Source organism: Corvus kubaryi, unplaced genomic scaffold (genome assembly GCF_017639235.1).
Source record: "Corvus kubaryi isolate FWS band 111438036 unplaced genomic scaffold, C.kubaryi_AGA036_p1.0 37334, whole genome shotgun sequence".
NCBI lineage: Eukaryota > Metazoa > Chordata > Aves > Passeriformes > Corvidae > Corvus > Corvus kubaryi.
In genome coordinates this window covers 3,729,772-3,747,567 of record NW_024581108.1, presented here as the reverse complement: position 1 = coordinate 3,747,567, position 17,796 = coordinate 3,729,772, and the positions used below count along the sequence as shown (strand labels likewise).

Genomic DNA, 17,796 nt, shown 5'->3' with positions numbered 1-17,796 from the left:
GCAGGAGGAGGGAACTAATGCCTCCACAGCTTGACATCCACGTGCTTACTCTATCTCAAGAAGCTTTGGTGCTGTGCAATGATGAAAAAAGGAAAAGAATATGCTATTTTGGGGGAAGGGACCTTCCTCATAGTACTGGTCCAGACTTGCCAGTACAGGGTACATTTTAGGGCAGCATCCTGCCCTGCTTTATATTAAATTATGCTAAATAAATGAATGAGATCTGTGTGACAGTAAGGGTCTGGCTAGGAAAAATTTAAGAAAGATTTTATGGCAATAATGAATAAGTGATAAATATCTAGTGACTATCTTGCTGGGAGCATTTTTTTTTTTTTTTTTTTTTTCAGAGAGATCTACAGTGGGGCTTGTTTTATGATCCCAAAGGGCACTACACATCATAGTGTGCTGAGAGGCTGCAGAATGGATTGAGAAGTAGTTCTCAGTATTTAATACCTAGGGAACCTCAAAAGCCATTTCCTCTTAGGATCACATTTCCTTTGATCATTTGGGTTATTAATTATAGATACCTTGAACAGAACAAGGCACTGTTACTGTACTCCTCAAACAGAGTCTCTTTTAAAAGGAACAAAATATTGTACTTAATTAGGGGTTCAGCTCTGGTGTCTTTTCAAGGCACTATGGTATTGATTTGACCATGGTAGCCTACTGTAGCAAATATTATGCCATTAGTAATAAAGGGAGCTTGTAGACATAAAAGTGTAGGAAGGAAGCACCAAAATGTTTGTCATTCAGCTTGCCAGAGCAGTTGGAGTGTAACCATCCAATATAGCATTTAGAAGAAATGCTGTAGTCTATAGTTAAAAGTGTTTGCACTTTTGTGGAGACCTTTCCTTTTTGCCATTTTTCTTAATTGTATCAAGCCCATGCTTCATCAAATGAATTCAGGCAGAAGCATTTAAAGCTTAATTTTCTCTCTGGATAAATGGAAACATATTGTTTCTGCCTTGACTCTTAAGGTTAATTTTATGTCTGTTCTGTTTTTGTCTTAACTGTTCTTTGGTCATCTTGATCAAATATATAAAATTAGCCATAAAATTAACCAGGTGAGCATCAATTTGCATATCAATTTGCTCTCTTTACTCTTAACTGAATGTGAATGTGTTGATTCATCCTTGTCATCAACAAATTGTATTAGTTGACTGAGAGGGGTTTATTTCTCTAAGTTCTGGTCTCATAAGAAGCTTTCACTAACATTTGCTTCACGCTGCAATCTTAGAGATATATTCAGGAGTTGTTGAATTGCATTCATAGGTTACCTCTGAGAAAGCAGAGGGGTTGCTCCCCAGCCATGTGGGTCACATTCCTGTTGGGGAGGGTATGCAGAGGCAGGGGCAGGTCTGTCAGCAGGTTACAAATTAGCACCTCCAAATTAGCTGCTCCCCTGGCCCCTCAGGGACCTGCAGGGGGATTGGGCCAAGGTGTCACGGAACGGTGGAGCCCAAGCCTCTGCCACCTCATTTGGCTGTTGGATGCCAGGATGGCCCTGCAGTTTGGGAGGTGTTGGAGAAGAGCCTGTGCTCTGTGAGGAGAGGGGCAGCGCCTGCCCACCAGCCTGGCTGTCCCCAGGGGCTCTGAGGCAAAGGGAACAAGCTTCAGACTGGCTTCCCTCCCAAATTTATTTAGGGAGAAGACAGAAGGCTGTGGTAGTGGAGGAAGAGAGGGGAAAATATGCTCCTCCTGGAGAGGCAGTGCTTTTGTGACCTGCAGGGAACACCACAGAGCAGGGTCATCTGCCCTGTTGATGAGCTTCTGCTTTGCAAGGGATGAGCTTTCACTGTGCTTTTCAGGTAAGATGTGGATTGTATGCATACCAAGATAATATACAGTAGTTTTTTAAAGTAATTTTTTATTACCTAGGTGTTCTTGTAACTACTGAGAATTTGGATTAGTATCAGAACTATTTATGCAGGGATTTCTTTTCTAAAACAAACAAATGAACCACAAAATAAACCCCAACAACCCTCCCCACATGGTTCCTGATGATCAGAATTCCTACTCAAATCAGCAGTAATTTTGTCAAATTATTGAACCACAAAGCTTAACCTGTCAAGTACATGTAGGGTCAAGTACAGCACTTCAGTATGTCCATACTATACCCGGTTAAAGAGTTGCTCAGAAGTTTAATTCAACCAGAGAAATATTTGCTAAGCTTACCCCACTTGTGCTGGGTTTTTTATCTGTTATCCCAACACTTGGTATTTGTCAGACTGAATGCTAGGGAGTGATGCTTTCTTTCTATGCTCCTTTCTTCTAATTTGTGAGCCAACAAAACAAAACTCTATTTTATTATTAGCAAAGGGAACTAAAGCTCCAGCTAACCTGGTTTCTTTTTCCTGTGGCCACGTTTCTTTTCTGGCTGCCCCCAAAAGGGATCCCAGGTTGAATGGCATACTTGGAAAAAAGTGTAGCTGGAGAGTTCCAAGTCAGCATTTCACAGAAATTCAGCATCCCTGTTCCCCAGGAGATGGACTGAAGTATCTCTCATAATGTACCTGAACTCATGGCAGTAAGAGGGATTGTCATCTAGGAGCATCTGAATTTCAGGTACAGAATCTGTAACTGTCAACTGACTTCTTTGAGATGACTTTTTCCAGCCTTGGCTGAAGTCTTCCTTAAAGTATTTTTTTATTAAAAACTCACTAAGAATGTGGTTTGGAAAAAGCAAGATCTTGTTTCCACTAGCCTGTAAATCTTCACAGTTCCTCAACAATTTTCATAACACTTTTCCTTCTCCGCATTGTCACGGCTGTTTGCTGCAGTGATTGAGTTTTCTTAACTGTCAGAACAATGTCAAGACAATGTGAAGACAGTGTCAAGGCAAATATAGAAGGGTGACGGTGTGAAGGAGGGAAAGAGAAAAGAGCTGTCAGTACTCAGAGTGCTCTGTAGAGAAAATATTTCCATGATAAAACCATTGTCACTATGCACAGAGCGAGAGAGAACAAAGTGGAGGTAATTAAGTTACTGCAATATGAACTATCTGGATGACAACTTGGAGTTAAAAAACTTAGAAAAGCAGTTTGTGAGAATGTCTTTTGCCCATAACTCTTGTCCTGTATCATCTCCTAGATGATGCTCCCTAATACTTCTTTTCTCTTTCTAAGCAGTGTACCTCAGGGAAGAAAGGTATTGCATCGCCCACTGAGGGGAAGGTGAAGGGTTATCCCACTTGATGTGATCGCAAGACACTTCATTAGGTGTCATGAGACAAGACCTCTGTTTGTGGATGGTCAGCACTGAAAGGTGCTGAGTGTCCTGCTGCCAAATCAGTGCAGAGTTAAGGCACAATTTGCCTTCACAGTGGTTTTTTTTTTTCTGAAATATCCTTGGAAAGGTGGCACATTGTCACGAGGATGAACAAACTACAGATGTGCAGCTCATCTAGGCCTAAATTCTGGCACCAAAGCCCTGTACTGCACTCCATCTCTACTGGAGTCTTGTGCAGAGTGAGTGTTAACCTTTAGAACAGTTTTCAGGTTTTAAAATTAGGCACTGGTCCTGCAGCAAGTCTGTGAATTTGATCTTTGTGCTTGTACTGTTCCTTCCTCCTCAACCTTAGAGGTGTGGAGAATGAAAGGGTTTTCTACTATTTCTGTCCTGTTTCTGGACATCAGGATAATCAGATATAAGAGGGTTTAGATGGACCTTTGTGAATACAATTGCAGTTCTGGAAAAATAAATATGCTGTTATCAATGCTTTCTAAATAGCATTTTATAAATCCCACTGGAGAGGTTTAAGAAAATTGAACTTGTAAATAGTTCCATAAATTCCACAAAATATTTCAGGCATTGTATTTTCAGATACAAGAATTAAGTGTTAACTATTCAAAATTGAAAAGGCCAAGTCTTTTCCACATATTGCATTTACATATTTATCATTTATTTTAACGAAGTAGGTTGAATAGTTAACAGATTTTCCTACTTGTTGCATATGAAATAACCGAACCATAAAAATGCTTGCTTTTCTGCCATTATCCTGTTTCTGGGTTATGCTTATTTGCAATTCATGACACCATTAAATATAAAAGCATCGAGCCTGGGTGACCCATTGAGATGAACTTCCAATTTTACCCCCAGCTACAGCAGCAATGCTCCAAGGAATATGAGTTATTCCTTATATGTTCAAAGTCTAGGTTCTATATCACTGAAGGTTGACTTTTCCCCCTTGCCCAGTTAAGGTTTTTTAACCTGAAAATATTCTGCCATTTGGGATTGAGCATCAGCTGGAGAAGAGTGTGTTTCTTGCCTGGGGCTCAGATGCCTCCTGCCATTAGTGTTCACACCTCAGCCATCATGTGCCTCCAGTAATCGCTGAATCTCTCCAGTCATCACAAAGGAAGGGCTGTGGGATGGCAAGTGAGTGACCTGATCCCTTCAAGAGGCAGCTAAGAGTCATCAAATAAAAGAAGTGATATGGAAATTCTTACAGTTAGCAATGGAAATTGCACATGCAAAAAGTGCCTCCATTTGTTATAAGAGTGAATAAACAATAATGCCACTTTTAAAAAAGAAATACTTGCCATATTACAGATCTCTCAGGCACAAGAAGAATCTGGAAAACTCTGTGTCCTGCTCCTAATACATATCTATATTAATGTGTGTGTATAACAGATGAAGGGAGAAACACAAGATCTAATTTTAGTGATTTGAGCAGGGAGATCACTTGGATTGTGTTCACAGCTCTCTCACTGCAAGCAAGGTATTCACCTTGCCCTTCTCAGCTCAGCATTCTCACCTATAAAGCTGTCATGTGCCTCCTTGCAAGCTCTGAGGCCCAATCTGCTTATTTGTTGTAAAGCATGCAAAACACCTCACAAGGAAAAAGCTGAAATTATTTTCATGGGAGGAAATTTTCTCTGCACATTTGCAAGGAAGAGAAAGAATCTAAAAGAAGTCTGTTCCTCCACATTTGTGTGACTCTGCTGGCTTTGGGCACGACCACACCTTTAAGGATAAATTTAAAGTCTGCAAATGTCTTTGAGAGAGTCTAAACTGATGTCTAAACTCAAACTCAATGTACAATTTTAAGTGCAGGGAGGACAAATGAGTTTTACAAGGTGAAATGCTGGACTGACCTTGAACATGAAAGCAGAGCCCTTGGTATTAGCACAGAAAAATGTTAGATTCCAAGACTTCACTTGAGAAGCAGAACTAATTAGAGAAGATTAACAGAAATGAAGCATGTAATAGCTGGAATAGGGCATGACTGCAGTTTGAAAGGCTGAACCACTGGACCTCTCATCGAGGTCAAGATCTTAAAAACACTAGACCTTTTTTTTAAAGGCAAGTGACAAGTTTTACAGATGTCCCTGTGGCAGCTGAACAATCATTATAGAATTCAAGCTCTCCTCTGTACATAGGAGTTTCCTCTGTGTTAAGACTGTTTTCATCCTTGATGTCTGGATACATTTCTGAGCATGGGGTCTTTTTCAGGGGCACATCCAAATTCCTACTACTTTGCAGGGGGTCCTGAAGAGACAGTAACTAAGTCAGCACTACAGCGGTAACACCGTGGAGACTTTTTCTTTGGTTTTTCAATGAATCTAGTAACTGAATTTTGTTTTGTTTTTTCCAAAAGGAGTCTGAAATATACATTGCAGTCTCTTTCCTCATACTTACCACTTCACAGTTTTTCCTGTCACTAACCAGCTTCCAATGAACTCTAAAGACCTTTTATTACTGAATGGTAAAAAATGTGTCAGATTTGGTGGGACAGCATTTCTGATACACTCCCTGGAGTGACTGCTTTGCCAGCATTGTAGTAATGGGCTCAGCTAAAATCCAAGTGATTCACATGGAACAGAAAGGGGTGGAAGGGACTATTGGTGATCATCTAGTCCAAGCCACTGTGTCAACTAGAGCAGAAAGCTCAGCACCCATTGTCTATGATGTGACTACTTCTCGGAACTTTCTGAAATGATTTAGTACAAGTTTCTCATTTTTGGAAAGCCACGTTTACTGTAAGCATGTGTAACCACATGCCTGTGGTTAATGGAAGTGGTGGCACTCATCAGGGATTGCAGAAAAGAAGCAGTCACCCATGAAGACTCAAAATTCTTCAGGCTGATTCAGAGCCCTGACATAAAAGATGTGCAGGTTTAAAAGGCAGGAAAATCCATCTCTCAGCTCTCTGGGTGTTTGTAGTTATGCTAATAAAAGTCAGGAAAGGGTTCCCCTGTCTGTAGAAATGTTGACACAGTATATCTGAAACTGAAGCACAATTAAATAGCGTTGGCAGGTTGTTGCGTGAGTGCCCTCTAGAACATGTTTCTGTGTTCACCCAAAGAAGAAATGGTGCAATTCAAGATGCAAACACATTTCTGATGCTGCTTATCTGTTGCACAAAAATCTCAGTAAGTGTAATAACAGTCTCCCTTTGCTTCTAGTAGTATTGAAGAATGCAGTCCCCTCAGCGTTTAGTTTAAGAGCTGGATTGTAACAAGCAGAGTAATTGTTGCCAGCCAAAGTATCAATCTCAAAATCTCAAATATTTCAAAGGACATCATTCTCCATCTCCTTGAAAAGAAACTATTCTTGATTACAACCCCTAACTTCCTGGTTTCATAAGGAAAGCCATGCTGGTCCTTGCTGGACATAACACAGCATCTTCACTGAAATGCAAAGTGTCATTCCCTGGCTTCTTCTCACTGGCATTGGGCATTTAACTTAGGAAGTTAAACCAGAAAAAAAAAACTGAAATCAACTCTGCCCAAGGTTCCTTGTGGAATGGCAAAAGTACATACAACATATGTCTGTGTGACTGCAGCAAAACTATTGCCAGCTTGGAGGCGTTGGCTGGGGATACAGGAGGGCCACTGTAAGGTATTTTTTTTGGTCCCCGGGCAGTGAGAACACTTAGAGACATCTCTGGGAACACAAAGTGCCTGCATGAATCTGTGGGCAATTCCCCAAACAAAATGAAGTATGGAGTGTTTATGGCTTTAAGGCTGTAATAGGAGTGCTGTAAAAATACATCTGATTTTGTTCTGTTGGGTGCAGAGAACTAAATTTCTCCCTTTTATTCCTTTCTATCACTTGTCAGATCATTAGGTCAGTCTGTTATTGGAAAGATTTTTATATCCAGATCCTTCAAACGTGTTCAGTGCCAATCCTTCCTTCTCCTGTTTAATTCCATTAAAGTTTTGCTCCAAACACCTCTCAGTTTTGTCACTTCACTACTGTGGAAAATGGTGGAAGTTCCAAGTTGCCCGCTTGTTTTTTGGGAAACACAATGTTCTTTGGAAACAGCCTTTTGAATGTGAAAATGGCAATTGATTTTAGTAACTTTAATCTTCTTGCACTTTTCCACGAGCTCCAAAATGGGAAGATGTTAGACTAAATTGAATCAGACATTTAAGACATACTCGAGAGAAAACAGAACAGATAGTTCTTGTTATATCAAACAGAGGGCATTTTTACATGGACTGAGGCTTGCAAAATGTTCAGTACCATTAGTATTGCAAATTGAATTACAAATGTCATCTGTATTTAATGAGAGAGAAGGGATGGGTTTAGCTAGAAAGGCTGAATTGGTGAGTCCTACAAAATGATGGCCAGATTTTTGCCTTTTGCAGTTGCGTTGCAGAGGCACCTATTTGCATTCTGCTCCAAGTAAGTATACAGATAAGGATCAAAAAGACTTGGATTATCATTCCACAAACACATTTTTCATATTTTCCTACATTTTATGGTGGGAATCAGTGGAGGCTGGCTTTCAGAGTTCTTTTAAGATTGAACAGGGAAAAGAAGAGCTTACAAGAGCCTTGCACGTTTTCATCCCATTTAATAGCTCTGATGCGATCTCTGATACATCAGTGTCATTCCCTGGCTTCTTCTCACTGGCATTGCACGTTTCTTTTGTTATGCAGCCACTGTTTGCTTATTTTACAAGATTGGTGCCTTCTCTTTCTGTATCTTATTTATGAGGTTATCAAAGGAAATTAAGGGGTAGTAGTGTTTTTGCCTTTCTTATAGCCAGCACACCCTTCCTGCAACAGAGGTGGCTGATGCCCGAGGATCAGCACGGTGATGTGTATTAGTTCACACACACTCTCAGGGGCTCTCTTTCCAGCTGTTGGGAGGGTGGTGAGTTACACTGCAGACTCTTCACTGCAGATACCAGAGCCTGATCTCTTCTTTGAGCTGTGTGGACACTCACTCTGTTCAGACTCATGGATGGTTTGCCATACCAGGAGCAGTATCACAGCTGCTTTTGAAGTACCTACAAATTGTCATGAAGCTTAGCTAAACACGTCTGAAGCTACTGCTGTACACAGATGTCTCTTCAAGGCCACATTATTACAGTGAGAGTTATGGGTTCCCTGCTGTCGGTAATCTGTCAGTGCAGGTTACTTAAATTGCAGTTGCTTGGATCCTTGCAGACTGATGACTGTCTATCTTTCTGAGCCCTTGCTTTGGCTTCCTGTCAAATTATGTTGTTTTCAAAGTCCTCTAGCTCACATTCAAGGAAAGAAAGAAATGTGTCACAGTCAAGTTCAGAGCTAGGGCCCTCCTTGTGGAAGAAAGAGCTAATGAAGTGTTCTGTATCATCCCTGCTGGAAACCCCACCAAGGGAGACTGGAACTGTCAAGAGAAGAGTGTGGCCAGTGTATGCTGCCTCTCATGCTGCCCATAGCCTCCCTGGCAGCCTGGATGTGAATTAGAGCATCTCTGGCCTTTATTTCAGAGGGCAGTCAGACTTTGGTAGCACCACAGTATAGGAACATAGTTGTACCTCTCAAAAACCTCAGCAAAGGAACTGTCACACCATTGTGTCCATGGCTGAGCTCTAAGGGAGAGGTACAAAGTTTTGTTTGTTTACCCACAGCCTTGATCTCAGTCACTGTGATTGAGGGCACTTTGAAGGAATGTGTCCTGTCTGCAAACCCCCTGACTAATGCAGTTAAAGATGCTTTGTCTGTCTCATTATTCAAGGAAAGGTTTAAGGGGCTAGGCTGCCAGTATGCTCAGCCTTGGGTAGGCAAGCAAGAGCAGTAAAAAGAAGCAAGGAGTTTCTTCTCTTTCCCCCCAGCATCCACCCAGGCCACAATTATTCAGGCACAGCATTTCCCAGCACAGAAGGACGTACCAGGAAAGTGCCCTGATCCTCGGCTGCTGGAGCGGGGACACTGTGTGTAACGGGTTAGCAGCCCATGCCCCTTTTCTACCCACAGAAATATTTAGCCCTTGAAATACTCTGATTTCTGTCCCCGCTGATAAGATTCCAGGCAGGCAGAAGCTGCCCTAACCCTGAAGTTGCAGCAGCCTTGCTTTGTTGATGCCTGGAGAGGGACGTTTTGCTGGGCCTGGAGGAGCCCTGCAGAGCTGCAGTGGCAGCTGCGTGGTGCCCGCCGAGAGGCCCTGTCAGCTGCAGTCTTTGTCAAAAGATGGAAGCAGCTTCCTGTTGACCCATTTTATGGCTGAGTAAGATATAATCAATACAAAGTAAACATAAGAATCTCATTGTTAAAGGGTTTATCTGGGCTGTTGGGGTTTTTTTGCTGTTTGCTGGTGTGAGAGGGCTTTCATACAATGTGGCACTGGGAATGGCTGAGGAAACAGAGAAGTACAGTGAGAGCTGACAAAACATGTCAGTCCCTAAACCCAACAAATTAATCTGTAATACCAATCTAGAAAATAATATGTATCACTTATCTCCTTGCTGCCTACTGTCTGTGACTCCAGATGAGTCAATTAGTTTGAAAAGCTTCCCTTAGAAAACGTAAATATCAGGACCTTTCGTCTGTTTTTTGGCCATCACGAAGAGCAAAGGGAATACTCAAGGTTGCCTAGAGATTGAGGCCTTGTCTAAAATATTTTCTTAATGCTGGGATGTGAATTATAAAAACAAACCCAAAAGTAGAAGTATCCCTGGGAAGTCTTTGGCTGCAAACCCCTGTAGGCAGGATCAAAGGCACTTAGGTTGCTATTTCTTTAACTTATTTATTAGAGAGAGTTAAGCAACATGGACTAAGACATATTTATTTATTGCTTTGTAGCTGGCTGGAGATATATATACACATATATATTTAAACCTTGATATTTCACAAATAAGTGGTTTTTTCTCCATTAAAATAAAATGTTAAACTTCTCTTAGATGAAGCAGAATAAGCAGAATGAAGACTCCTACTCCAATGTTAATTTGTTGCACTGTATCCAGAATGGCCAGTTAGAACAGTTTCCTAGGAATCTACTGCTATTTGTTATTGTGCAAAACGTTCCAGTCTTGCACTTCCTTTTTATATGAAGTGAGAAGCTGGCAGGTTCAGCAGGCAATCCATGTTTTTCATTCCTTTTCAGGTTTCTGACCATGAAAATTTTGATATTCATAATCCATTTATTAATTATATTTTCTTGCATCATACTGCCGACATATCAAGTATACTCAAAATGCAAGTGAAAATATAAGTGATTTCACTCCAAAAGCCAGAAGTCAAACTACATAATCTCTAGCATGGGGGTACTATCTGTCCTCGTTGTAACGAGTACCTTCAGTTCTTATTTTAAGTCTAGGGTACCAAAAAATAAGAGTAGGTTCTTGATGTCTCAAAGAATGAGAGTAAATTATTTTCTCATTGAAATTTAGGCAACAACTCTGTTGTTGCAGCAACACAGGGGGCTGGGTTCAGGGCTGCCCTTGTTTTGCACAGCAGGTAATCCCCAGTTGTGCAGAAGGGAAGGGAGCCATCTCCTCACCCTGCCCAAGAGCTGTGCCTGAGCTACCCTGGAGCCTCAGTGCCACCACAACCTTTGGGGCAAGTCCCCACCTGTGCCTCTCTGGGGCTCTGTCCCCTGCGATCTTCAGAGATCACCCCTAAGGTGGTGCCGACTGCCTGCTGTCTGTGTAACTCCAGCTGTGAGACAGCAGTCTAGACAATCTCTGGCAGATATTTATCTAACCCATTCATTAAAAAGTTCTGATATAGAGTCTTAATTACCCTTCAGTTGAGATAGTTCACACAAATCTTCCCTGATGTATGTGGAATCTATTATTTTCCAGAGCCTGCCCTTCTAGAGGTCACAGGGAGCAACTGATCTCATCGCCATCCTTGATTGCCATTCTCCTTTGTGGAGGTAAGACTGTAATCATGTCTTCCCTCAGGCTTCTGTTCCTGTGACCCTTTCTCCGAGGGCACATCTTTCTAAATGTCTTTCTATTTTTGCTGTGCCTTTCCAGCATTTTCCTAATTGCCTCTCTCTTGCTCACAGCAGCACTCAAAACTGGATACAGCCAGTACTGAATAGTGGTCTGATTGCTCTCCTGTGTCTTACATGTCATTTTACTGTCAATGCATAACAGCAAAATATTTGCCTTTCCCTGTAACTTTTCAGTGGGGAAGTACACAACTTGGCCATCAAAATTTGAGCATTCTCTAAACAGCACCGGCTTGGCTTTTTTCTGAGCTTCCTCGAGCAGAGAGGAAAAGGTATAGAGATTTGCACAAGGAAAAGGCTCCCTGGGTGCTTTAGGTTTACCAAAGTAACACAGGGAGAACAAAAAACTGTGGATAAATTGATGGATGGATGGATGGATGGATGGATGGATGGATAGATAGATATGCAAACTTTGTGTGAGGGCACCTTTGAAAGGTTTATGTATATATTGAAACATTAGGTTTATATCCTCTGCTTGTACGAAACGCTTTAACTTTCCAGCATCAGTTTCTCTGGTACATTATCATGGATACAGGATAACATAACAGGATAACAGGGTTTCAAGATCTGTGTGAGGTCTGTGCTGCTGGTTAAGCATGAATGATAGAACACCCTTTTGCACAACCTCCTTTCTTGCCCATCAGACTCTTTCCTAATACATCATTAGTCACAAACAACACCTGCTTGCAGAGACTGATCAGTATCTTTGCTACAGAATTCTTTTTTTGTCCCATGACTGTGAACACATCATAAAGTGTTTGTGCTGTATTGCCAAAATCACTGTCATTTGAGGGCTAAATTTTTTGAAGATGCTGATTTCTTGCACTGTAATTTCTGAATGACTGAACAGGATGTGGGGAAATGTTTAACCTCCAGAGGTTCTCCGTGGTGACAGTTCCCAAGTTACAGACCACACAGCGGAGAGGCGGTCTGTAACCTGACATCCTTACTCTGCTCTTGGAATGGTAGGTGTAGCACCCTAAGGATGACTTGTAAGAACTTGAACTGAGAGACTCAAATACAGTTATGGTTGGGGTGTTCTTAATGTCACTTTTACACATTTATCTTGGAGAAGTTATTGCCTTTTTTAAAAGTTACAGGGCTACTAGTTTTCATTCTTAAGATTTCATTTCATTCCAGAGATAGAGATGTTATCCATAATAAAATATATAAATGAAAAGGAAAAACAAAACCAACCCAGCACCATTACAAGTGGGTCTAGAAGCTGTTGCTTTTAGCTTAGGGAAGATGATGGCAGACATCTGAAGGATGTTTCATTTTTGCTGTGCTCCAGATGCAACGTGTGACAGCCAGGAGGGAGGCAGGGCTGCAGGGCTGCTGGTGCCTGTGCTCAGAGGCTGCTGAGTGCAGCTCTGACAGGCTCAGCTCCACGGAGGGCTAATGAGGAGCTGCCGAGTGGGCTGTGAACTCATCAAACCACGCTAACAAGACTTTGCTGGAAAGCTCCTTACATCATCTGAGTGTGCAGGAGGGATGAACAGTGTGAGCAAAACCACAAATCTCTTTATAAGCAGAGCTTTATTCCTAACACAGTAATTAAGCAGTAATTAGAAGTTTCGTGAGTAATGGGAATAGTTGTGGGAAATTAAGAGTTCTTGTCCATGGGGAAAAATTGCATAGTGCCAGCATCTCAGAGGGGTGGAAAAAGGCTGCAAGTAAAGCTCAAATATTTTGCTCACATTAGCAGCAATCCCATATGAATTTCCATTCTTAATTTATGAATATTTGAACAACTTATGAAGCATTTATTTTGAAGTAAATAATAATTTTTTTCAACTCTGCTGAAAGGTCACTAAAATGGAAAAAAATAGAATCACAGAATTGTTTGGGTTGGAAAGGACCTTAAAGATCATCTAGTTTGAACCCCCTGCTGTGGGCAGGGACAACTTCCACTAGACCAGGCCTTGAACACTTTCAGAGATGGGGCACCCACAACTTATCTGGGCAATAGTTTTGAGCTTAAAATATTATTTTCTGAATTTTTGTGAAAAGAAAGGCAATTCTGCAGTAGTGATAGATAATCCATTGTAAAACTTGTTAAAAAAAAAAGAAAATATCAGTACTTGGATGTTGAATTAAAAGATTCTGAACTTGACTTCAGACAGAATCACTTCCAAAACTGATATGGCATATGTAAATATACCTGTATTTATCATAATTTCTCGTCCTCTATTTCATAAGCAACTCTCTGCCCACAGTGTCATGTTTGTAATTCCTGTTAGACAATAGTACAGCAGATTTGAGTTATCAGTGTTGTGCTGGATTTGGGACATGCTTCCTGTCAACTCTTGTACCTAATGATTCATGGTCCCTCCTCACACAGAGCTGGGCATCTCTGGATGTCCCCAGATTAATTTTCTGTGAGTAGCTCATTTGGTATGATTTGTAGAAACAAATTATATTCACAAAATGCCATATAACCCAGCTTGTATTGAATGCTTGCATACAGTGTTCATGGCTTCAAAATACTTTTAATTTTCCAAATTCTCGAGAATAAATAGTTATAAGGAACGTCCTGACTTTAAGCAGGACCTAAGATGAGAATCCTTTGAGAAGACAAGTCCAGTAAATTGATTCTAAAAACATAATGTCTGATACAGCTTTTATAAATATCATCAATCAGCTCTGTTCCATTTTATCCTTAGCTTTTCTATCTTGGTCTTTCTCAGCTTTAATTTTTAAGTAGGAAAGTAATTGCAGTCAATTCTTCTGCTTCTATTTCTGTCTTATCTGTTCACAGTTATGTTTTTATTAACAGAAACTGTTAGCAGTTTCAAACGATGTACAAACTTTCTAAAGAGAAAATACCTATTGAGATCATTAAATACACAGCACTGATAAAGAGATGGTCCTGAGCCTGATTCTGGCTCCCAATGCAGCTGCTCCATCCTGGTATATCAGTTTGTATCACATCATTTTGCAACAGCCACAGTTCTACCTGAGAAAGAGAATCCTCCAAGACTGAAAAGCCCCTTGCTTGAGACTGGCCATATGGCCATAACCCAGAGAAAACCTGTGCCACATCTGAGGTGTCATCCCAGTTAACAGGGCTAAGGAAAAGGCATAAAATGATATTCAATTACTTTTCTCGCCTTTGGCATCCTGCACTGAGCAAAGCTCACCCAAGGTGAAAGCCAAATTTTGTATTTATCTTTTTTCTTTAAACTGATTCTTGGGGGCTTTTTTTCTTGTTTACTTTCTAGCAATTTTTTTTTTTTTGTGGATGATGTTTTTAATGTGACCTTCTTAATTTATAAGAACTTAACTTTTAATTCCCTTTCCCAAAGCTTTTATATTTTGTTCAGATTTGCCTGCCTCATGTATAAATGAAATTTTCTTAACACTACTCCTATTACTTTCTTTTACTTAGATAGCAGACTCTGTCTTAGGGACTTTCTGGTAGTTAGTCCTACAGGATGTAGACTTTGAAAATTGCTTTGTGGAAGTTAAAGGTCCAGTCTCTTTTTTTTTTTTCCTTTTTTAGGATATGTCCTTGTTCCGGTTTGGCAAAATTTAGAAATATACAGTCCTGTTGTGAGTTAATTTAGAGAAAGCACTTTGGCTTCCCTGATTCACATCAGCACGTCCCCAAAAAGAAAATTACTAGCATAAAATGATGTTTCTATGACATTCTGTATTTGTCTTATATCTTCAAGTGTGGGATTTTTTTTTTTTCCAGTGCTGGTTGATCCAACTGCATCTGTTTGCTTTTTAGTCTTTAATTTATGTTGGGCTGTAAACTGTCCAAGTAACAATTTGAGTGATGCAGCAACAGAAGGTGACCCAGATTACACAACACTGTACGCTAATGCCAAGTCTTCTTGTTTAATGGCAGCTGCTCAAAGCTTTGTGTTATTGCTATTCACATGCAACAGACACAAATCAAACAGCCTCCTCAGGCACACATCCCGCAGATCTTCATTTTAAACATGTTCAAGAGCTGCTGCTTTTCATACACACACAGCAGCCTCACCAGCTGAGGCCATTTAAGCCTCCTTGGCTTGTATTTACTCTCAGCCATCTGACACAATTATCAAGGAAACCCATTGTGACTTCCACTATTTTGCACACTTCTGTTTATGTGGAAGTTTGCCGAGAACACTTTTTCTCTATAGAAGTAGTTGGACTTTCATGCTCCCTCATAATGGACATATTTACAACACCAAACACATCACAGTTGTTTAATAACAGCTTTCTCTAGAAGTTATAATTAAAAAAGTATATATAATAAAGCAATGCTACTAAAAAATGTAACATGAACAGTTTAAGCAGAGGATAAATTAGTCTAGATTTCAATCAGAAAGGTTTAGATTTACTGAATGAGTGGTATCAAAAAGCAGACTTTAAAGTATAGGTACAGTTTTAGCAGAATAATTTATTGCTGTACCTTGAATATGTGAAGCAACAAAACGCTTTCATTCCTTATTAAAAAAAAAAAAAAAGTTGAAGCACAGAGATCAGGAAAGCTATCAAGCAACGAGTTCATACAACTTAGTTTCGTGGACCAAATCATTTTGGCATCTCCATCAAATTTTTAAAGCCTTCTGACAACACAAGCTTTCTGCTAGAAGTGCATGTCTAACCATCTCCCCAGAGGACATGTCAGAACAATAAGAAAAAGTGCAAATCTTACTTTTTAAATGGATGAGCAGCAAAAAACTGAGGTAGATGATGAGTAGAGAGTTAATTCTTGAATGAGCCATATTCATCTTGATAGGACATCGTCTGCCGAGTTGCCTGTTGTCCAAAGGGCTGGTGCTGATCCTCACTGCTTTCTCCTCGTGTCTGAAGCTCAGGGCACACCCGGGGCACCCAGCCCCCTACGAGCCATCTCTGCCCGTGCCCCTCCTCAGCCTGCTCCCTGCAAACCTGCAGACTTTGATTCAAAAGGCAGTTGTGCTTGTTAAGGTTTTACTTCGGCAGGTCCGAGTGATTTTTCAAACCCGGTGCAGATTTGTCTGGGAGCTGGACTGGAGTCTTTCCCCTTTGTTGCTGGGGACGGCGCGGGGAATGGTGCGCCCTGCCGTGCCTGGCTGTCCCCGCACCGCAGCCGCCCGGCCCGGCGCGCTCATTGTGTGCCGCCGAGCCCCGGCGCACGGCGCTCCTCCTCACCCGCAGCGCGAGCACTTGGCGTTTCCTCGCACAGTCAGCTCACGAACACTTCTGCTTTCTGAGTTTTTTCTGCTATCTTACACCAATAGCACATGAAGTGAAAAGGCGAAACATCCCCATTCTCAATCTTTCTAGATAGTAGTTAGATATTAGCCTGTTCTCTTCCTCAGTATTATTTTTGTTTTGTAGTTATTGTTTACACTGGATTCACTAAAAGGCACACTCCTGGCAGCTGGCGCAGGACCTCTGAGCTTCATCAGGTTGTGTTATAATCTTGCACTGCTCATGGAGGAGCCGGTCACTTGCAGGACCAGGAGGTGTCATAGCAGGATCGATAAGAGAAGGGGATGGCGGCAGGGGCTGGACTCCCATTTGTTTATAGCCAGGGCTGGTATTAAACAGCCGTGGCTGGTGCAGGTGCCATCAGCCTGCCCGTACTCGGGGAGCCTTCCCCAGCTGCCACGGCGGCTCCTCACCCCGGCACGGCACAGGAATGTCCTGTTTGTGCCCAGCGTTGTCTCAGCGTGCCTCATCCACGGATCACAACTGTGTTCACAGATAAAATCCTTGTCCTGGTCTAGCAGAAGGGAAGGTGTGGGCAGGCAGCAGCAGCCCCAGGATTCATCCCATGATCCAGTACAAACTCTGGCCCTCTGGCACCTCACACACCCAGTTTGTGTGTCCACTGTGGGGAAGCTGTGCCACAGCAATGATTGCCACAGCGCCATTCTGGCTCTGAGGCCAAGACAGAGATGAGCTGCCTATTTGGCAGTGAATCTCCTCCTTCCATCACATTCACCTCTACCAATCCTCCTGGGCCTTGGCTCTTGGCACTTGCCCTTCTTGCCTCAGTGAGAATCCAGGCGTTCCCAAGCCCAGGAACAGCCTGAAAAATCTGCATGGTCATTGCTACATTATGTTACTGTCAAAGAGGTAACACTCAATACATTTGGTGTTGTGTTTGTGCTCCCCACTTCAGCAGAATGTTAATCCCCAGTTCAGGAAGCCTTTGATAATGAGTTTAACATTACACGTATGCTTAACTGAACAAAGTACAAGCTGAAAGTCAAGCATATGCTGAAGGCCTCAGATGAGTAGGGAGCAGACTGTTGATGCCAACATGAATCCACTAAAGCTGTTTATAATAGGTAGGTACTTTCACATCACTCATTAAGCTCAGTGAACTGATTAATTTTAAAATGTCTCCTGCAGCAAAGCTCCTCCTTCTCTCCCATCCCATTCATGTGTAGCTGCACTCACCCACTGCTGACCTTGTGGCACATCTTTCCAGACCCTCTCTTCCTTCTCCTGGCACCAGCAGCTCTACCATCTGCTTCCCAGGAAGCCTCCACTCTCACACTCCCCTGAGCCTCCCTACTCTGTTCACCAGCTCTGGTCTCTCTGATGGCAACCCAGGCTGAATTTCCTGGCCAAATGTCATGGTCTGTGAGCATTATGATGAACAGGGGTCCTAGTGGAAAGTACTTA

At 41.7% G+C, this 17,796-nt stretch overlaps 1 protein-coding gene across 2 annotated transcripts in view; it reads right to left on the bottom strand.

Moving 5' to 3' along the window:
• CRB1 (crumbs cell polarity complex component 1) overlaps nucleotides 1-16,297 on the bottom strand; it is a 100,848-nt gene extending 84,551 nt beyond the window's left edge. For both annotated transcript variants that reach the window (XM_042029906.1, XM_042029907.1), the window contains exon 1: nucleotides 15,830-16,297. In XM_042029906.1, coding sequence (XP_041885840.1) covers nucleotides 15,830-15,905 — 76 coding nt within the window. In that variant the 5' untranslated portion in view covers nucleotides 15,906-16,297. The remainder of the gene's footprint in view (nucleotides 1-15,829) is intronic.
• Nucleotides 16,298-17,796: the final 1,499 nt, after the last annotated feature.